Source organism: Prionailurus bengalensis, chromosome E4 (assembly GCF_016509475.1).
Source record: "Prionailurus bengalensis isolate Pbe53 chromosome E4, Fcat_Pben_1.1_paternal_pri, whole genome shotgun sequence".
Classification (NCBI taxonomy): Eukaryota; Metazoa; Chordata; class Mammalia; order Carnivora; family Felidae; genus Prionailurus; species Prionailurus bengalensis.
The window spans coordinates 65,432,043-65,454,384 of NC_057360.1; the positions used below are offsets into that span (position 1 = coordinate 65,432,043).

General features: G+C 43.1%; 1 protein-coding gene across 1 annotated transcript; it reads right to left on the minus strand.

The window, feature by feature from the left end:
• Window positions 1–11,163: 11,163 nt before the first annotated feature.
• Window positions 11,164–12,150, minus strand: LOC122475943 (olfactory receptor 6K6). The gene has a single exon (XM_043568072.1). The coding sequence runs from the start codon at window positions 12,133–12,135 to the stop codon at window positions 11,164–11,166; it is 972 nt and encodes a 323-aa protein (XP_043424007.1). The 5' UTR covers window positions 12,136–12,150.
• Window positions 12,151–22,342: the final 10,192 nt, after the last annotated feature.

Here is a 22,342-nt window from a genome sequence, read left to right on the forward strand (position 1 = left end):
TATATATATATATATGGACACCTGAGTGGCTTAGTTGGTTGAGAGTCCAACTTCGGCTCAGGTCATGATCTCACAGTTTGTGAGTTCAAGCCCCACATCAGGTTTGCTGCTGTCAGGGCAGACCCTGCTTTGGATCCTCTCTCCCCCTCTCTCTGCCCCTTCCCCATTCATGCTCTCTCTCTTTCAAAAAGAATATATATATATATATATATACACACACACACACATGTATGTATATGTATATATGTGTGTATACATATAAATGTGTGTGTGTATCTGCCCCAAACCTCTCATCATTACTCTGAGCCTTAGAACAATACCCAGGAAAATGTCATTAAGCAAAAGTACTTCCCAGATACTTTTCCCCAAAGGACAGGAATCAGGGAGCCAGCGGGCGTACTTGAGAAGTCAGCTAGCTGACTGCACTTGGGTTCTGCCCGGTTGTGCATGTCAGTCTTGGTGGTCTTGACATCCATTCACAGGGAGAGTGTAGGAGTCTAACCACTAGCAAGAAATACGATTACTTTTTACATTGGACATCTTCTTTATTCTGTTTCAAGCTACTTATGTCCTTAAACATATGAGAATATGTGAAAAATAATCCTATAGCTTAATGTATGACATATATGGTGATTGAATTTATTAGCTGGTGTTAGAGGTAATCATGCATCTGAATGTCTACTGTGAATAGAAAGTCAAGTATTGACTATTAGAAAACTTGCAGTTTTATAGAACTTTCTATGAAAATCCCAAAGTTGTTATTCGTACTATCTGAAAGGTACCCATCCAACCACCCATCTTTTCCATTTCAGCTCTTTATTTAGCTCTGACTACATACATCACGTGTCTGTTAAGGCCACAGAAGGATGAACAAAACAGATACTGTCCAGTTCCTGCACTTATGCTGGTTGGAAAGAGTTGAGAATATAAATATTAAAATTACAATTGATTTATACTTAGTTACTGTTAGTTAATTAAAATTGTGGTAATTAGTGATAAATACCCCTACACCCTCTTCTCGAGGAGGTTACAATGAAGATGCAAACTGAGAGATAGACCCGAATCAGCCATTGCATCAAAGCAATGATTGTATCTGTATTGAGACCCAGGTGGAGGGAACACCTTGCCGACCCTACAGAGAAAATCAGTCAGGGATTCTGATTAAGAAAACAAATCCTCAGCCTCCCGGCTTGGTGCCTCTAGTGGTTAAAAGGTCCAGGATAGGACAGGGAAAGGAGAAAAGAAGAAAATGACAGTTGAACGAGTTGATAACTGGGTTCTGGGTCTGGAAACAAGCAGACGGTGGCAGCCCCAGGACGTTGGCACCCGAGGACTTGTAGGGGCAGTTGTGAAAGGGGGTCTCACCTTCAAGAAAGTGAAGGACAACTCATAGAATAGGAAAAATTACTTGCAAACCATGTGTCTGATAAGGGACTTGTTTCTAGCATGTATGAAGCACTCTTGCAGCTCAATAACAAAAAGGCAAATAACACAATTGAAAAATGAACAAAGGGTCTGAGTAGCAGTACCCTCACACACGGCTTGTGGGAACAGAAAGTGACATAAGCCCTTTGGAAAACAGCCTGGGATTTCCTCCAAAGATGAAACGGAGAGTTGTCACAGGACCCAGCAATTCCAATCCTGGGTGTATATCCAAAGGAAACGACAATATACGTCCACACAGAAATTTGTACATGAATATTTACGGCAGTATTATTTCTAGTGGCCAAAACAAAAAGACCATCCAGATGTCTATCGACAGAGAAATGAATGAACTAAACGTGTACGTATCTAAGCAACGGAATATCTTCATACATAACAAACAATGCAGTCTCCATACACACCGCGGCCTGGAGGAATCTTGCAAGTTTTATTCTACGTGAAAGAATCCAGACACAACAAAGGCCTCATACTCTGTGATATCATTCACGTAAAATACCCAGAATAGAGAGATCTAGAAAACCCCAATTAGATTAGTGGCAGAAATGTGTGCTGGGGGGCAACTGGCCAGGGAGCGGTGATAGTTAGAAAATACAGAGTTTCTTTTTGAGGTGTTTAAACCTTCCTAAAGTTTATTGTAGTGATGGTTTTGCAACATCCGTGAATATGTTAAAAGCCATTTAGTTTTACACCAAAATGAGTGAATTGTCTGGTTTGTAAATTGTATCTCAATAAACCTGTTTTAAAAAATGGGGCTGAAGTTAAACTCACCTGATGAATATTTGCTTTAAAACCGACTGAGGTGCACTGTTTGGAGTTTTCTGGGATGCTCTGGGCTTAACAGGTGAATGAACACAGTCTCACCAGAACACAGCCAACCTGTCCAGCAGCTTGTTGACAGGATGGACTTCATTCTAGATGTCTCCACAGGGCAGAAGCCTTTAAACATGATCTTTAGACTTAGGGAGACAGAGAGAGAGAGAGAGAGAGAGAGAGAGATGATGATGTGTGGAAAGGGGAAGAGGTAGAGGGTGAGTGAACATGAGAGAACTATTCTAAATTAAAAGAGACAACAACCAAAGTAACGTGAATCTTGGTTCAAATAAACCAAACGTGAAAGGACGTTTATGGGGCAGGTGAAGACACTTGACTATGGACTAGACATCAGGTGATACTGAGAAATTGTTGAATTTTTAGAAAGAGGCAATGGTATGGTGATTAGTGAAGAAAATGTGTTTGGGGGAAATGTAAACATCTTTGGAATTTATTTTATTTTTTAAATTTTATTTTTTATTTTTTAAAATTTACATCCAAATTAGTTAGCATATAGTGAAACAATGATTTCAGGAGTAGATTCCTTAATGCCCCTGACCCATTTAGGCCACCCCCCCTCCCACAACCTCTCCAGCAACACTGTTCTCCATATTCAAGAGTCTCTTCTGTTTTGTCCCCCTCCCTGTTTTTATATTATTTTTGTTTCCCTTCCCTTATGTCCATCTATTTCAGCTCTTAAAGTCCTCATATGAGTGAAGTCATATGATTTTTTTTCTTTCTCTGACTGACTTGTTTCGCTTAGCATAATACCATCTAGTTCCATCCACGTAGTTGCAAATGGCAAGATTTCATTCTTTTTGATTGCCGAGTAATACTCCATTGTGTGTGTGTGTGTGTGTGTGTGTGTGTGTGTGTATGTATCACATCTTCTTTATCCATTCATCCATCCATGGACATTTGGGCTCTTTCCATCCTTTGGCTATTGTCGATAGGGCTGCTATAAACATGGGGGTGCATGCATCCCTTTGCAACAGCACACCTGTATCCCATGGATAAATGCCTAGCAGTGCAATTGCTGGGTCGTAGGAAAGTTCTACTTTTAGTTTTTTGAGGAACCTCCATACTGTTTTCCAGAGTGACTGCACCAGCTTGCATTTCCACCAGCAGTGCAAAGGAGATCTTCTTTCTCCACATCCTCGCCAACATCTGTTGTTGCCTGAGTTGTTAATGTTAGCCATTCTGACAAGTGTAAGGTGGTATCTGTGGTTTTGATTTGTATTTCCCTGATAATGAGTGATGTTGAGCATTTTTTCATGTGTCGGTTGGCCATCTGAATGTCTTCCTTGGAGAAGTGTCTATTCATGTCTTTCGCCCATTTCTTCACTGGATTATTTGTTTTTTGGGTGTTGAGTTTGAAAAGTTCTTTATAGATATTGGCTACTAACCCTTTATCTGATATGTCATTTGCAAGTATCTTCTCCTGTTGTGTCGGTTGCCTTTTAGTTTTGCTGATTGTTTCCTTCGCTGTGCAGAAGCTTTTTATCTTGATGAGGTCCCAGTAGTTCATTTTTGCTTTTGTTTCCCTTGCCTCCAGAGATGTGTTGAGTAAGAAGTTGCTGCGGCCGAAGTCAGAGAGGTTTTTGCCTGCTTTCTCCTCAAGGATTGTGATGGCTTCCTGTCTTACATTGAGGTCTTTCATCCATTTTGAGTTTATTTTTGTGACTGGTGTAAGAAAGTGGTCCAGGTTCATTCTTCTGCATGTCGCTGTCCTGTTTTCTCAGCACCACTTGCTGAAGAGACTGTCTTTATTCCATTGGATATTCTTTCCTGCTTTGTCAAAGATTAGTTGGCCATACGTTTGTGGGTGCATTTCTGGGCTCTCTATTCTGTTCCGTTGATCTGAGTGTCTGTTCTTGTGCCAGTACCATATGGTCTTGATGATTACAGCTTTGCAGTATAGCTTGAAGTCTGGGATTGTGATGCCTCCTGCTTTGGTTTTCTTTTTCAAGATTGCTTTGGCTATTCAGGGTCTCTTCTGGTTCCATATAAATTTTAGGATTATTTGTTCTAGCTCTGTGAAGAATGCTGGTGTTACTTTGATAGGGATTGCATTGAATATGTAGATTGCTTTGGGTAGTACCGACATTTTAACAATATTTGCTCTTCCTATCCAGGAGCATGGAATCTTTTTCCATTTTTTTGTGTCTTCTTCAATTTCTTTCATAAGCTGTCTATAGTTTTCAGTGTATAGATTTGTCACCTTTTGGTTAGATTTATTCCTAGGTATTTTATGGCTTTTTGTGCAACTGTAAATCGGATCGATTCTTTGATTTCTCTTTCTGTCACTTCATTGTTGGTGCATAGGAATGCAACTGATTTCTGTGCATTGATTTTATATCCTGCAATTTTGCTGAATTCATGAGTCAATTCTAGCAGTTTTTTCGTGGAATCTTTTGGGTTTTCCATATAGAGTATCATGTCATCTGCAAAGAGTGAAAGTTTTACTTCCTCCTGGCTGATTTGGATGCCTTTTATTTCTTTGTGTTGTCTGATTACAGAGGCTAAGACTTCCAATACTATGTTGAATAACAGTGGCAAGAGTTATTCATCCCTGTCTTGTTCCTGACCTTAGGGGGAAAGCTCTCAGTTTTTCTCCATTGTGGATGATATTAGCGTTGGGTCGTTCATATGTGGCTTTTATGATCTCGAGGTAGGCTCCTTCTTTCCCTACTTTCTTGAGGGTTTTTATCAACACAGGATGCTGTATTTTGTCAAATGCTTTCTCTGCATCTATCGAGAGGATCATATGGTTCTTGTCCTTTCTTTTATTGACGTGATGAATCATGTTTATTGTTTTGCAGATATTGAACGAGCCCTGCATCCCAGGTATAAATCCCACTTGGTCGTGGTGAATAATTTTTTTAATGTATTGTTGGATCCAGTTGGCTGATATCTTGTTGAGGATTTTTGCATCCATGTCCATCAGGGAAACTGGTCTATGGTTCTTTTTAGTGGGGTCTCTGTCTGGTTTTGGAATCAAGGTAATGCTGGCTTCAAGAAAGAGTTTGGAAGTTTTCCTTCCATTTCTATTTTTTGGAGCAGCTTCAAGAGAATAGGTGTTAAATGTTCCTTAAATGTTTGGTAGAATTCCCCTGGGAAGCCATCTGGCCCTGGACTCTTGCCTCCCCTGGAATTTATTTTAAAATATTTTTAAAAAGGGGCGCCTGGGTGGCTCAGGCAGTTAAGCGGCCGGCTCTTGAATGTGGCTCAGGTCATGATCTTGTGGTTCGTGGGGTTAAGCCCTGCGTTGGGCTCTGCGCTGACAGCTTAGAGCCTGCTTGGGATTCTCTGTCTCCCTCTCTCTCTGCCCCTCCCACTCATGTGTGCTCTCTCTCTCTCTCAAAATAAAGAAATAAACACTGGTGCACCTCTTGGCTCAGTCGGTTAAGCGTCTGACTTCAGCTCAGGTCATGATCTTGCAGTTTGTGAGTTCGAGCCCCGCTTTGGGCTCTGTGCTGACAGCTCTCAGAGCCTGGAGCCTGCTTTGGATTATGTGTCTCCCTTGCTCTCTGCCTCTCCCCTGCTCATGGTCTGTCTCTCAATAATAAATAAACGTTAAAAAAATAAAAATTAAAAAAGAAATAAAATTTTAAAAATATAATAAAATAAATTATTAAAAAAATAGACGAAGTGGAAATGACAAAATATTTTGTATGATTAAACTTTGAAATCTATGGGTTTAATATTTTCTACACTTTCATTAATGTTTACAAATATTGCATAATAAAACTTTAAAAAACAAAGAAATAGAATAATCATTAAAAGAAGACTATCCGTGTTTTCAAACTAGCAGAGAAAAAAGTTTGTAGGGAAAAATATAGAAAATTTTATCCATCCAGTTAGAAAAGGAAAGGAAGAAAAACAAATTGGAAATGAATGAAAAAAACAGGAAACACAAGTATTTTGGGAGAAACATTTTCGAGCCTATTTAAATCACAAAACATGTAAATGGCTAAGTGTACTTATTATAATACAAAGACTCTCATAAGAGGTCTTTTTAATTAAGCTATTTGCTGCTTATAAGAGATCTGTCTAAACATACAGACATGCAAAGTATGGAAAGAAAGAGAAAATGTTTGGCGTAGCAGTATAATAACAAAATAGAATCTATGAGAAAGAAGTATTAGCAGCAATATAGAGGGAAACTCTAAAATATTATAAGGAAAATTTCATTCCAGACATAACATTCTTACCTGGTTGCATTTAACAACATAGCTTCGAAGCATGTAAAAAGCTGACAAAAATAGGGGAAGACACTAACACTTGCTGACATTTTTCTGAATAATTATTATTATAATTATTATTTGTCAAGCAAATAATAAGTGAGGATATGGAAAAATCAAACTTACACTTAAATATGCATATTATATCATATAAATATATACCACATTATATGTAATTAAGCTTTAGTTGCATATTACATAAATTTCATACATAAAAATAATATACAAGTTATATACATGTTACATATAAAGTTATATACATATATATATATGTTCCATGTGTATGTGTGTATATAGATAAATCGATAGCTAGATCATATATATTAAACTTAAAGAGGAAACACATACATATGAAGTATTTATCAAGTTCATACAACTCATAAAGAAATTCTCTGTTGATGGGGCACCTGGGTGGCTCAGTCGGTTAAGCGGCCGACTTCGGCTCAGGTCCTGATCTCGCGGTCTGTGAGTTTGAGCCCCGCGTCGGGCTCTGTGCTGACTGCTCGGAGCCTGGAGCCTGTTTCAGCTTCTGTGTCTCCCTCTCTCTCTGACCCTCCCCCGTTCATGCTCTGTCTCTCCCTGTCTCAAAAATAAATAAACGTTAAAAAGAAATTCTCTGCTGAAATATAGATGCCTTAATGACTACTTTCTCTGAACATATGATTTTAGGTGGACGAGGGGGAGGGGAAGAGACTATTTAAGGGAGAGAAAAACAACAAAATAACTGTTTCCATGATTATTTTACTTTTTACTTTACCCAACATGGGAGTTGATTATCCAAAGATATAAGACACATGGAAGGCAGTCTAGTGTAGCAAAACAAACAATTAAAAACATTTATTTTTAAAAAGGAAAAATATACATGAATGGAGGGATATCACTGGTTAAACTGACCCAAACCAAGGGTTTGCAAGGCCAGCACATGTGTCTTAGACAGGCTTGCTTCTTTGTTCCCTGGTGTTTTCAGTCCCTGTTTGAGGGGAGGAAATTTCAACTGGGATGAGAATCTCCTGTCCTAGACCCAGAGGAGCAGTGTTTCAGCCCATGCCCTGAGAACGTCTGACTCTTGTGTGAAGGGATTTAGTTATAAGACTGATCATTTTCCAGTTCCAAAATAAAAAGAACCATGGCTTATGAAAGACAATAAATTTCCAACGCGGGGAAGCATCACATGTCCTAAACAGGACTCTGTCATCCGCATGTGCAAGGTGCTCTTTTGTTCTGTGCCAAAAATCATACAGCCATTGCAATTCTGGGCCCTGTGACACCTACTTTGTGAAATAGAGGTGATCCAGCCTCTGCTACTGAGATCCCGGAAAGCAAAAAGGAAAGACTGAATGGCATCCCCTGGAGGGATACAACACGAGGGCCCTGGAAGGGATTTTCAGCTCAGGACGATAGTAAGAGTAACAAAAGCATTAAATAATAACCAATATTTGACGAATATTATAGCCACTGTGCTCAGCATTTTATACACCTTGTGGCCTTTGATCTTTAAAGTTCTCAAAGCTCCTAAATGACAGATAGGGACACGGGGGCTCAGGACACCTTTGTTAGTTCTCCAAGTTGTACCGTTGGAAAAAGTACAAAAGCCAGGTTCATGTTTAGACAGTATGACCTCAGAGCCCTCCGTCTTGGTGACCACCTTCAATTCAGTCCAGTAAGGAGGGGTTATCTGATAACTACCTAACTTGGTAGGAGACTGTCTTGACAGAGTGTTCAAATGGAGCCTAGATTACCTTTTTTTCAGATATGCTGAGGAGGAGTTCCTGCTCCTCTATCCAGAGATAGCTGGATGTCTCCCAAGGCAGCTTCAAGTTCAGAACAAGTGGGGAAAATATTCTCTAAAACTGATGAACTTAAAAAGCAAGGCTGTAATTATGCATAAGAGATGCTCCCATACTGGACCGGGGCTGGGACTAGGAAGCGGTCAAGGAAACAAAGCAATTGAGAACATGGAATTATTAGCTTAGCCTGGATCCTTTGGCTCCTGCCTCCCCACAGATGATAGACCCTCCCTCCCGTATTTCTTCTCCTTTTGCTGCCTTGGGCAGATGTGGGGACCGTCTGTCATCACCATCAAGGCTCTTCTCTTTGTTGCCTTTGCCCTTACATCTACCTCTTACATCTACCTTTGCATCCATCTGGCTGTCCTGTCAGCCAGCCCGGCATGTCGATCAGTGGGTCCACAAGTCAAGAACAAAGTTCGGCTAGTAGACAGGCAGTCGGCAGAACCCTGTGCTGAAGTGTGGTGTTCAGAAGGAAATCTTCTCCTTGTGGTCTGTGGGCCTTTCATCCAAACATCTTGTTTGTGTGGGGCGAACAGGAAACCACAGAAAAGCAGAAAGACAGAAAGCGAGTCATGTCAAAACCAGGGCTCACAGTGGTCCTGAAACCAGTGGTAGCAACAGCAGCATGAGGGATCTTTCTTGAACATTCCAGCAAGTTGGAGTAACGTGGAGAAATAGGGAACAACAGTGGCAAAAAAAGAATCACTCCCGAGCCTTGATCGCAAAGGTTGGGATGTTCTTGTGAAAAGAAAAAATCAATGCACAGAGTTGAGAGAGGAAAGGACCCAAAGGGGTGTGCATTCAAAGAGAGTTGGAACACAAATAGCACATTTTGGAAGGTCTGAAGGAAATAAAATAAAATGGCTGGGAGCAATGAAGGCACAGGGACCACCGCATCTCATGCCAAGAAAGCTGGCAAATTGGATGGCTAGTGGCATTCTTATTAAGAGCAGCTAATGAATTATTAGGCTCTGAGGCCTCCAAGGCCAAGCTGCCGGTGTGACGGTCACTAAGTGAATCCACTGCCCCCGACACAGTCCCTGAAATAGAATTGCCAGGCAAATAGTTGTTAAGAAATCAATCTTGAAATCTGGAGAAGCAAACCCTCTAGCACGTCCTGTATACTAATTAGTGATCACACTGCCTCATCGAAAGGCCACATTTCCTCCGGATTTCTTCCTGGGCTTAGCGATCTGTCTTGGGAGGCAAACTGTATGAAAGGGACCCAGAGCACGGTGATCGGCCCTCGCTGCGGGCGCTCGAGTCATTGGGTTTCTGTCCTGATTTCCTCATCATTAACCCGGGGCACCCAGACCAGTTACTGAAATTCTGTGCTTCACTTTTCTCCTTTGGAAAACTCAGGGTTGATATTGCTTCTACAGGATTGTCGTGAGGATAAAAGGGACAGTACATGCAAGGTACTTACCGCAAGCTCAGATGTTATTAAAACACGTTAGCTCTTCTAAATACCAAAGGGCCCCAGGGCTGGAGGCGATCTTAGCGATCATCTCATGCAGCTGCTTTCAACCCCAACCCGCCCTCAGAATTTTTGGATCAGCTCTTCAGAAATGCAGATGCATGGGCTTCACTTTTCAGATTTGCTAAATCCTAAGTTCCAATGATCCATTGGTTTGGGAAACCGCTGATCTGATCCAACCAAAGTCTTTACAGATGCCGTACTGTTTAGTGGCAGAATAAGGTGTAAAATCTGGTCTGAACGATAGTGTTTCTGGGAGGCCACTGTGACCAGAGTGAGGGCTGGAAGCTCATGGAGAGCAGAGTCAATGACTCCTATGACTCATCGGAGACTTGTAGGTTTCCTGAAACTTTGGGGGAAAGTAATTTCATTTCTTGAACACCAAATGGATCAAACGGATCCAAACCAAGCATTTACTAGGGACGTAGCACAAAGTAGAGCCCTGAGGTCAAGACCCGCTCTGTCACTAAGTACCTATGTGACGTCAGGCAAGTCAGTAAATTTCTCTAAGCTTCTGTTCCAACACGTAAATAATGGTGATTTCTGACCTAATTACTTTAGGACTTTTTAAATTTAAAGAGGATTCATACATGTGAAGGTATTTCAAATGGGAAATTGCTAGAGAAGTAGACTATTGCCACAATTTATTAAAAAAAATTTTAATATTTATTTGTTGCTGAGGGACAGAGAGAGTCAGAGCACGAGCAGCAGAGGGGCAGGGAGAGAGGGAGACACAGAATCTGAAGCAGGCTCCAGCTCTGAGCTGTCAGCACAGAGCCCGATGAGGGGCTCGAACCTGAGATCATGACCTGAGCTGAAGTCGATGCTTAACACACTGAGCCACCCAGGGGTCCCACCCCTATTCATTTTTATGTCACTCCAACGAGCCTTGAATTCCATCGTGGCTGGTGTATGTGATCAGTGCACTGATGTCGAATCGAGTTTGTGGGTTAAATAAGCTGAAAATGGAGACGATTTTAGTGTCGGGAAATGGTTTATTAATGTGGGGTGCTGAGCATCAGGAGGATTCACGAATGGAGAGAGGGCTGGGGGCAAGTTGATGGTGGCAATTTTCAGAACCACAGTGTCTTTCATGTCTCTTCTGTCCTGCTGTCTGGCCTCATCTGCATGTGGGGCCACAGAGGAGAAGGCCAGGAGCCCAGCTGGAGGGGCGAAGAGGAAGCTAGCCTGTGCTGTGCTGCCGCAGCGTCTATTTGGGCTGCCTCGGAGACCACAAACACGGCAGGGGCACGGATGCGAACAGGCTGTGACATCGCCACCAATGCCCTGGACACAGCAGTTTTCTGTTCTTGTTTGTAATAACAGAGTGAGTAGTTGTGCCAATAGAAACAGAGCATACTCACGAACAAGTCAAGATCTATCTATCTTGATCTATCTATCAGCCTCTAGATCTATCCCCGACGCCACTAGCCCTCCTCCGACGGCAGAAAAGCCTTCCAATAGCATCTTTCATGTCCTTGTTTCTGAGGCTGTAGATAATGGGGTTCAGGAAGGGGGCAAGGATGACAAAAGTGATAGCAATTGCTGTGTCCCAAAATACGGAGTAGGTGGCTGAGAATCGCAGGTACATGATGGCGACACTGCCGAAAAACAGCAAGAACACAGCCAGGTGGGCGGCGCAGGTAGAAAAGGCCTTGCGGCGGCCCTCGGCCGAGGGCATCCCCAGAATCACCACGATGATCCGGATGTAGGATAGGGCGATGGCCAGGAAGGAGGCCACAATCTCCCCTGCATGGATGGCGTCCACAATGACCGCCAGGGACGTGTCCGTGCAGGCCAAGCTCAGCACGGGCGTAAAGTCGCAGAATATCTGCCGGATCTGGTTGGAGCCACAGAAAGGCAGGGTGGCAATCCACACGATCTCGGGAAGCACAAGGAGGAAGCCACAGACGCAGGACCCAGCGGCCAGCTGGGTGCACAGCCTGGGAGTCATGATGGTCGCGTACCGGAGAGGCCTGCAGATGGCGACGTACCTGTCAATGGCCATGGCCGTCAGGACGCAGCCTTCTGTGATGCCCAGGGAGTGGAAGAAATACATCTGTAGGAGGCAGCCAGCCACAGAGATGGTCTTGTGCTCACTGATCAGGCTGGAGAGCATCTTGGGGATGGTGGTCGTGGTGTACCAGATCTCCAGGAAAGAGAGGACGCTGATGAAGAAATACATGGGGGTGTGCAGGGCCCTGTCCAGCCGGACGACGATGAATATCATTAGGTTCCCAGTTACGATAAATCCGTAGGTGAGAAGCAGAAGAACGAAGAAGAGGACGCCACCTTCAGGCAGATGTGGGAACACAGAGAAGAGGAACTCAGTCACCGTAGTCAAATTCCCACTGGTCACCAACTCCGCCATCTGCCAGCGGAAGAAAAGAGACAGAGAAACTCCTGAAATTGGCGTGGCGATCACACACCAGAAACAGCTCCGCTCCTTTCCATGATCAAGTTACCTAAGTTGACTCTGGGACCCTAGACACGATAGTTAGAAATATCTCTCAGCTGTAGAGATCTCTAACCTGCTAGAAATATCTGTAATCTTGGCTTTGGGACCCGTCAGTGCACCTTTTAAAAATTTTTTTTGCAACGTTTCTTTATTTTTGAGGGAGAGATGGACAAAGTGCGAGTCGGGGAGGGGCAGAGAGAGGGAGACACGGAATCCGAAGCAGGTTCCAGGCTCCGAGCTGTCAGCACAGAGCCCGACGCGGGGCTCGAACTCACGAACCACGAGATCGTGACCTGAGCCGAAGTCGGACGCTCAACCGATTGAGCCACCGAGGTGCCCCTCAATACATCTTTTGTAAGCATCTTCAGCGGATGCAAAGAAAACACAAAGCGACACACAAATGAATTCTCCAGAAATACATGCTGGGGGCTCACGTCTTTAATTTCTTGGTTCTCCCCCTCACTCTCTGCCTCTCTGTGTTTAGCTTTAAAATGTGTACCTTTCTTTTCAACTATTCTTCACTCCTGTTCTTCACAGCGAGTTTAAAAAAAAAAAATACAGAGACACTCTCAGGAGCCCTTGTCTCAGTAATTCATCACGCTGCTCTCCCATTTTTTCTGGCCCTGATCCCTAACGTGAGGTTGGTGGGCTGGTCATCTCCACTTCTGCTTTGTTTCTGTTTTGTCTCACGGTGACATCTGTTTCTCATTAGATGCCAAGTGCCCAGATGCCAGGAAATACCCCTGCTCACATCCCTCTCCTTCTCCGCCTTCTCTGCCTCTCTCAGTGCTTGATCCTGACAGTTCCTCAGACCAAGAGTCTCTCCAGAACCACCTTGCGCCTGACTATTTGTCACTGAATTTTGGGCAGGCATATAACTCCACTCCACACACCGCACACCTCCTAAGCCACATCAAAGAGCCAACAGGAGGGAAATCATTCCAAATAAAAAATCACTTCTAACATAACTACGCCTGCCACGAAAACCAGCTGCAATGGAAATCAGGCCAGCATCTACCTGTTAGGGAGAAGGGCCAACTAGACTTTTTGTAAGGCTATTTAATGTTTGTGAGAGCAGGGTGCATTACCTCTCGCCTGGACTATTTGATTTTATTTTTTTAAAAAAATTTTTAATGTTTATTCCTTTTTGAGAGACAGAGCATGAGCAGGGGAGGGACAGAGAGAGAGAGAGAGAGAGAGACAGAATCCGAAGCAGGCTCCAGGCTCTGAGCTGTCAGCACAGAGCCTGATGTGGGGCTCGAACCCAGGAACCGTGAGATCATGACCTGAGCTGAAGTCGGACGCTCAACCGACTGAGCCACCCAGGTGCCCCTACATTATTTCATTTCATTTATTTCTGCCTGTGACAGAGAGATTATTATTGTTTTATAAGTAGAAAAGCTGAGAACTGAGAGGGGAGAAATAACTTGTTCAAGTACACTTTTCGGGGATCCCAAACACTTGCTAGGAGCCTGGTCTGTAGGCTTTAAAATTCCACGAGTATTTTTTTTGTTCCACAGTGGGGGATTTAGGTCCGGAGTCACCAGCCGTTCATTCTGTCTGCTCCGTACCCTGAGTACCTCTATATCTTCAGGACTGTCCTGAGTGTGAGATGAGAGCGTTGTTGGGTTTTGTTCTTTCAGGTCAAAAGCAGATGAAAATAAAGGCATTGCAGGTTAGGAAAAGCCATTTATATAAAATGCCTCTCGCCTTCAGCCTCAAGCCTCGAAGAAGGCTTTGGAAGGGAGGAAGCTTCAGTGCTTAGCAGAAGGGCAAAGCCTGCATTGGGAGAGCTGTGAGGTCTGAATGCTCTCTGACTGAAGAAGCCGCTTACTTCTCTGTCCTTTCTCAGCCGGAAGCAGCCAGACAATGGCCATGCCGAGTGGTCTTTATGGAGAACGTAGATGGACAAAGCGGGAGGCTACGGTGTTAGGAGAAAAGGGAAGCAGGTTCAGCACTAAGTGGCTCATAGCGGGCAAATAGAGTGGCCGCTTTGCGGCCCTGAGTGAGGCCCTTCTCACTAGGAAGGCTGCACCATTGGTCACCGTTCAAACATTTATTCAGTTAACACTCACGTATTGACTGACCTTCCGCTAAGTGCCGGTCGCTGCCGTCGGTTCGAGAGCCAGCTGCGGGTGCATAAAACCGCTCTCCTAGATTCTGCGCTTCATTCTTTTGACTGTTTCGCTCATGTAATAGAGTTCTAAAAATATGAAGTTTTACCCCAGACATTGAGGAAACTTTACCTTGGAACACGAGGGCAAATCCGAGTCCGGAGGAGTTAAGGATACGAAGAAAGCAGGAGGCAGGCGCAGGAGGAGTGGAGGCGGGTTAGCAGTTAGATTGGAAAACTTGCTTTCAACAGTCTTTTGCACTCGCCTTGCCTGAGACCACAGTGACGTTCTTCAGAGTCTCTGCAGCTACCAGCCCCTGCCGATTGTCAGCAGGGGTATGGATGTCTTAGAAGGCCCTTCGGGGAATTTCTAGAGAAAAAATCCTCTCCTGGGACTTTCTCTTTAGATGATGCAAGATCTGAAGGCAAGTGGTGTATTTGACTCTCCCCCTCTGAGGGATAAATTAAGGGGAAAGTGTCACATAATAATTAGAGATTCCCCAGGGTCGGGTCTCAAAGGCCTCCTTGTGGCCAAATCACCTTGTGTCGCACAGGGGAGTACAGAGCTGGGCCCTGGGGCTGGAGGAGTGGTGGGCGTCAGAACTGACCAGTCGGGGCTCTGCTTCTCTGGAAACACTCTCTCAGCTTTCACCATGCTGTCCATTCCCTCTGCTGCTCTCAGAACAATGATGATAATACTAATGATGAATCACTTGGGTCATCAACAAAAATAAGGGCCTGTAAAGGATGTGTCACACAAAGATGCAGTACTTTATAGAACTATGTTGGAAGATATCAAGCACCCAAATAAATGGATTGATATGATGTATTAATGAATAGAATACATTCTGTCTTGATTACAGAAACACGGCAATTCTACACAAATGAGTCCATTCCTTCAATGCAATTTCCACCAAAATTCCATTTGGGTAGGTGGAGTGGGGAACGTCAGGAGGAGGGACAAGACTCAGATATTTCAAAGGAGAAGATTAAAATGGTAAGGCCTGTCCTACTATGGATCAAAGGTTATAACAGCGACATAACAAGCAAATGGAAGCCAGGGAATAGACCGACGCAGTGTGGAGCTTTGATATATGGCGGAACAGAAACCACAGAGCAGAGTACGGGGGGAGGATGGGCAGAGACGCACAGTGGGTCTACAGAGTAAGGGCTGATTATTACTAAGTGGTGCGGGAATCTCGATTTAAACATATGAGAGACATAAAATAAAACTTGTCCTGACATTACATTCCCATACAGCTACAGATAGAATGAAGGTCTAATATGAGAAATCAACTTTAATGCTTTTTTTTAAAAGATTTTATTTATTTATTTATTTTTAATTTTTTTTTTTCAACGTTTTATTTTTATTTTTGGGACAGAGAGAGACAGAGCATGAACGGGGGAGGGGCAGAGAGAGAGGGAGACACAGAATCGGAAACAGGCTCCAGGCTTGGAGCCATCAGCCCAGAGCCTGACGCGGGGCTCAAACTCACGGACCGCGAGATCGTGACCTGGCTGAAGTCAGACGCCCAACCGACTGTGCCACCCAGGCGCCCCAAGATTTTATTTTTAAGTAGTCTCTACACCCAACATGGGGCTTGAACTCACAACCTTGTGATCAAGAGTCACATGCTCTACTGACTGAGCCAGCCAGGTGCTTCCCTTTGAAAAAATTTTTTTTTAGTTTTAACCAACTTTAATACTTAAAATAAAATTGGAGAGACTATTTTATCACTTCACATAGGGAAAATATCTTAAGTCAATAGAAATATAAATTACAAAGGAAAAGATCATTAAATTCAGGTATATTAGTATTTCCATTTACCAAATGGTACCATTGAGAAAATAAAAAGACAAAGTACCTGTTAGGAAGCTGTATTTGTAAATGATATAACTGACAACAGTATTTGTAAATAGCTCCTGCAAATTAAAAAGAAAATGATGTTTTTTTAAGTTTTTAAAATATTTATTTTTGAGAGGGAGAGAGAGACATAGTGTAAGCCAGGGAGGGGCAGAGAGAGAGGGAGACACAGAATCCAAACCAGGATCCAGGTTCCGAGCTGTCAGCACAGAGCCGGTCGCAGGGCTGGAACCCGTGAACGGCAAAATCACGACCTGACCCAGAGTCAGGTTGCTCAACCGACTGAGCCACCCAGGGGCCCCTAAAAAGAAAATGATTTTAAAAACCAGGTGAATACATGCATATAATATACATGCAGATGCACACATATACACTCAACCTCACTGATAAGCAGGGAAATGCAAATCGAAAAAATAGTGCATTATTTATACGTACAACTGAACAGCAACAAATGTGACCACACACAATGATGAACAGTAGTAGAAATTCATGCTTCATTGATGGAATACAGACGTTGAAAAACAATTTGGCCGTCTCTCACGGAACTGAAGGCGTAAATGCTCGACAACACAAAATGTTCACACCTAACGAATGATTAATTTGTGTCCCATTAACACGAGATGGAAGTATGTATTTAGAGCTGCAGCCACATGGGTTGATATGAATGATTCTCAAAAATATGCTGAGTGAATAAGCAAGTTGCGCAATAACACCTAAAATATCAATTTACACAGAGTTAAATAGACAAAACTAAACACTGTGTTGTCTTTGACTGAATATCCACGTGCTCACAGGGTAATGAACACAATATCCAGGTTAACAGTGATATGCAGCATTTGAGGGTTTGGGGGCAAGGATCGGATTGAGGAGGAGCATTTAGTGGACTTCAAAGTTATTAATAATGTTATTTCTTACCTGGGGTCATGGGTTCATGTGAATGAGAGGTAAAAATGTAAAGCAAAATGGACATAAGAAGGTAAACTACTCTCTAAAGAAAAGCAAGAAGGGGGAAATGAAGGCCATGTGGTAGCCCAAAAGCAACCATAAATAGAGGGTGAGTATGTATTTTAAGATGAAATGCGTTGGAACATATTTATAAGCGGAAGGAGCAGACAACGTAGAGAGGAAGCAGTGAGAAGATTCTTAAAATTAGTGAATTCACTCATTCATCCAATTACTTATTTTTTTTAACAATGTATCCATTCATCAAGTTCTTATCAGGGGTCTGTTTTAAAATACCACCTTCTTACATGCAAACATTTGTTGAATGAATAAATAATTTTGCTATAATTGATGGGTGCCACCTTAATAAGGTGATTCTCTAAAATTATCTTAATGTTTATTTTATTTGTAAGAGAAAGAAAGAGAGACAGAGTGTGAGCAAGGGAGGGGCAGAGAAAGAGGGAGACACAGAATCTGAAACAGATTCTCGAACCCACGAACCATGAGACCATGACCTGAGTTGAAGTTGGATGCTTAACCAATTGAGCCACCCAGGTGCCACCTTCATAAGGTGATTTATATTGCAAACAGCATGTACTACAAATGTTTAATTAAAGCTTCATTGTATAAAATGAAATGAAATGAAATGAAATGAAATGAAATGAAATGAAGTGAAGTGAAGTGAAATGGCATGGAGTGAAGTGAAGCGAAGTGAAGTGAAGTGAAGTGAAATAAAATAAAATAAAATAAAATAAAAAGTAAAATAAAATGCTACCTTTTTAAAAACTAGTCACTGAGTCAACAGTGTCACCCTTACTCTACCATGAATATTCCTGTCACTATCAGGGTTGTTGTTGTTTTTGCTTTAGTTTTTGTTTTTAACTCAAATCCATTTTCAAATTCTGTTTCCTTTCTATATGTACTTCTGCCAGTCCATTAGTTTTTTAACACTTCATGCCTGTTTTATATGTCTTTTTGTAAAAGAATAAAAATCATCTTGTGGTGTATGTTTTTTCTTCCTCTGGCTTTGCTCACCTGGAGGTAAATGTTAGACTCACGTTTTAGTTTAAAAGAGAAAAAGAAAGAATGAAAGTATCCTTCTGGTTGTATTCCCCACTCATTATGTGGGGGAACTTGTCGAACCCCAGGTCTCTCCAAGGGCTAGCTTGTCAATACCTCTTTCCAGTGGCAGGAAAGGCACCTGCCACTGAGACCATCGAGGTATGCCACATACCCTCCATGGGACCCCCTCGTTCTCACTCCTGCCACTACTGCTAATGGCTGTGTGATCCCCGGGATGCCTCTGAAAAGTTCTGCAGAGCCTCGATGGGCAGCTGCTGGCAGAATCTTCTATGTTGTTCTACAGGGTTGCTGTGTGTCGCTGAACTACTCTGAAGCTGCTTCGGTGCAAAATGGAGAAAACCTTCTGCCTTTGAACCACATTTTGTTAGCTTCACTCCTCTTGTTCCTCATCCTTCTGTCTCAGCAGATAATTTCTATATAAACTCTCCTCTCACCCTTTGGACAAGAAAGAAAACCAAGTATCCCTTGCTGTGTGGCGTCTAGCCAGACTCAAAGACCTGGCTTCCCAAAGGTATGGCAACTTCACGAAAGGGGAGCATGGCAGCCAGGGTTCCCCTAATTAACCACAGGGGACATGGAGTTGCTTTCTCTGGGACCAGAGAGAACTTTTCTGAAGAGAGCCCTTCTCCCACTGGACGATCCCCTGAGACGCCCGGGGCTGGGCTTGCAGTCATAACTCTCCTGTTTGTAGACTGCACAACCATGGAGATGAGGACATTCATCAGACAGAGGTGGCCCCTGGGTTCTGGAAGAGGTGGCTTTGGGATGAGGGGTGGGATCTATACTTTGGTGTGTGCATGGGTAGCATTTGGGGCTGTGTCTTGAGGAATTTTATTTTTTCTGTTCGTTTTCAGTGCAGACCTGTGGAAAGTTGGTCTAGGCTTAGCAGCATGAGTGAGGTAGGGGGAAAGGCCCATAGCTCAGGGATGAGGGGGTTGGTGGATTTCCCAGGACTACCAATGGTCATAACAAACATCATTGAATTTTGTCTGGGCCACTAGCTGTATGACTCTCTTAGCCTCCATGATTTCTGGGTTAACTTCTGATGCAGGAAGCTTGCGTTTTATTTAGTGGAATCAGAAAATGCCCTCAAGATAAAGCAAGGCCGTGGCAGCCAGAGGAGCCTAGTCGTTGAGATTCTAAAAGGGAGCTCCACTCTTCCAGAAAATACACAAGTCCAATTAGATATGATTGGAAGGCCCAATATTGCCTTCCTATATGCATCTCCTTTCCTAAAGACTCAAGTTTCTGAAGACCTGCCAGTTTTCCTCTTTTCCACGTTTCGATTTCCTAATTCCAAAATGTACTGGCCACAGAGCAAAATGTTAGTTTCCCTATTGATCTCCCTGCTGCCTCTGAAAGAAGAATCCAGAACGTTGTAACAGTGTTAACTTCTGTCATGAGGAGTTTGTACAGGGAATAACAGAACTGAGAGATCTTGGGATGTCAAAATGATTTAAAAGTCTCATGTGCATTCACATTATTTATCATGCTAGGATGTTTAGGCTTTCTTCGGCAGCCTCTACGATTCACCTCCACGTCTGTTTTCAGACACAGTATTGACAGCTTTGCATTTAAGAAAGATTATTCCAGAATCTGAGTGGACGGTAAATTGGGACAAATCAAGTCTGAAGACAATGAGTCTAGATAAGAGTAATTCAGGCAAGACACCATCAGAGCCTACACTACTTTTGCTTGTAAACTTCTGTTTTTTCTTAAGTAGACGTTTTCTTAAAGAAAATCAAAGGGAAATTTTGCCTTTCGTATTTCTCCTGTTTCAACATAGGTTTAATATTCTGCTGTATTTACAAAAAGGAAGAACGAGGGGCGCCTGGGTGGCGCGGTCGGTTAAGCGTCCGACTTCAGCCAGGTCACGATCTCGCGGTCCGTGAGTTCAAGCCCCGCGTCAGGCTCTGGGCTGATGGCTCAGAGCCTGGAGCCTGCTTCCGATTCTGTGTCTCCCTCTCTCTCTGCCCCTCCCCCGTTCATGCTCTGTCTCTCTCTGTCCTAAAAATAAATAAACGTTGAAAAAAAATTTTTTAAAAAAAAAAAAGGAAGAATGAAAAAAATTAAAAATATTTGGCTGCCATATACCATGCTGACTCTCCGTTTGTTTAAATCCTCTGGAATTCTGCTTTCAGAATAATTTTATCTATTTTTTGTACCTATTGTCAGCTCACAATTGCCTTGACTCTTTGGGATTGATATCAGTTGTTTTCTCCTTCGAGGTATTTATTTTAATTTAAAAGTTTTGAGATATGACTGGCACTTACCGTCGTGTAAGTTCAAGGTGTGCGTGCCGGCGTGATGCATTTGTAGACTCCGTGTGATTCCCGCCGCAGCTCGATTAACATCGCTCCCCCCGTCATGCGACAGTGGAGTCCCCATCTCTGACAATTTCACCCCGAGGTGGTTTAATACAGCGAAGGCACGTCTCAGAGTTCTTCCACACATACAAGCATTTAAGGGCAAACAGGCACAGAAAATATTATCACACCTGTTCTTCGAAGTTCATGGAATCCCAACTTTCTTCTTTTTTTTTTCCTTTTTATTATTGAAATATAATCGACATCCAGTCTTAGGTTAGTTCGGGGTGTGCGACATCGTGATCTGACACCTGTATGCGTCATGCAGTGTTCACCGCGGTATCTGCAGCTACCTCCTGTCACCATACACTGTCATTATGACACTGATTATATTCCCTATGCTCTACTTGTCTTTCCCATGACTTATTTGATAACTGTGTGTTAGTGCCTCTTAATGCCCTTCATGCAAATCTCTGTACTTCAGGCTCTCTGATTATGAGAAGAAAGAAAAAAATCAAAGACAAAATTATCAGAATTCTCTCTGGCAGAAAAGCTAACCTGGTGAGATCAGGTGAAGGACCGTCTGTTAAGGGAGGGACACAGAAATGTATGTGTCATGGTCCTATTGCTATCCCCTCCCCTCCACCCTCCGAGGCTGCTTGGTTTGTTGTGTTATTTTATCATTTCAGATGAGGGGGTAGGTATATTTCCAGCCAATCTACATATCTTGGTCACCTGGTTTTTTTGCTACTCCCCCCCCCCCCAAATTCTAACATTCCGTATGCCACGGATTCTCAACTGGGGTGATTTTACTCCCTCTTCTCCCCTGCAGGGACACTTGGCAATGTCTAGACACATCTTAGTGATCATGACTGGGGGAGGGGTCCATGCCACTGACACCCAGGAGGTAGAGGTCAGCATTGCTGCCAATCGTCCTACAATGGACAGGGAAGCTTCCAGCCTTTCACCTCCAGCAAAGAACTATCTGGTCCAAAATGTCAGTTGAGATCTGCTCTATGCTAATTAATGAACCCTATAGTGTGGATACAGACATGGATATTTGATGCTCTTACAAAACCTGTTCAGTGTGGACTGCCGATTAGTCTTCGTTTAAAAATTTTTTTAATGTTTATTTTTCAGAAAGAGGGAGAGAGAGTGAGGGGCGGGGGTGGGGGGCGGCAGAGAGAGAGAGGGAGGCACAGAATCTGAAGCAGGCTCCAGGCTCTGAGCTGTCAGCACAGAGCCCAACATGGGGCTCAAACCCACAACCCCTGAGATCGTGACATGAGCTGAAGTCAGACGCTCAACTGACTGAGCCACCCAGGTGCCCTAAGATACCCACTTTAAATGATCTTATTCTTACCCACAGAGGGGATCGTTCTGTCACAACTCATTTTGTGTCTCCAACATTTCATCTCCAAACAATAAAGATGTCTACCGACTTAGGTTGTTTCTAATTTACTAGTATAACAAATACTCCAATGAGTCTTCGTATACAATATTTTACTCTTCAGAATATTTTCCTCGTGCTATTTTGGTGAAACGGAGGCTCTAAACAGTCTCAAGAGTCTCAATAAAAATTGCCAATGTGCCATTGAGAAGAGTCTGTACCAACTTAAGTGTCCGAACAGCAAAATCACTTGCCTAGTTAACAGAATAGTTGGTCACATATGGTGTCATAATTACTGCTAAGTATTTGCAAATTAGACAGGATCACCTTATAGCTTGCAGAGCCACTCACAGACACATGTCGGCACTGACTTTGTGACGTCTCTGTCTTCTTGTCATCATCAACCCCATTGTGCTTATGGT

Excerpts from the sequence above, each read along its gene's own strand:
- LOC122475943 (XM_043568072.1), bottom strand. The coding sequence starts at position 12,135 with ATGGCGGAGTTGGTGACCAGTGGGAATTTGACTACGGTGACTGAGTTC.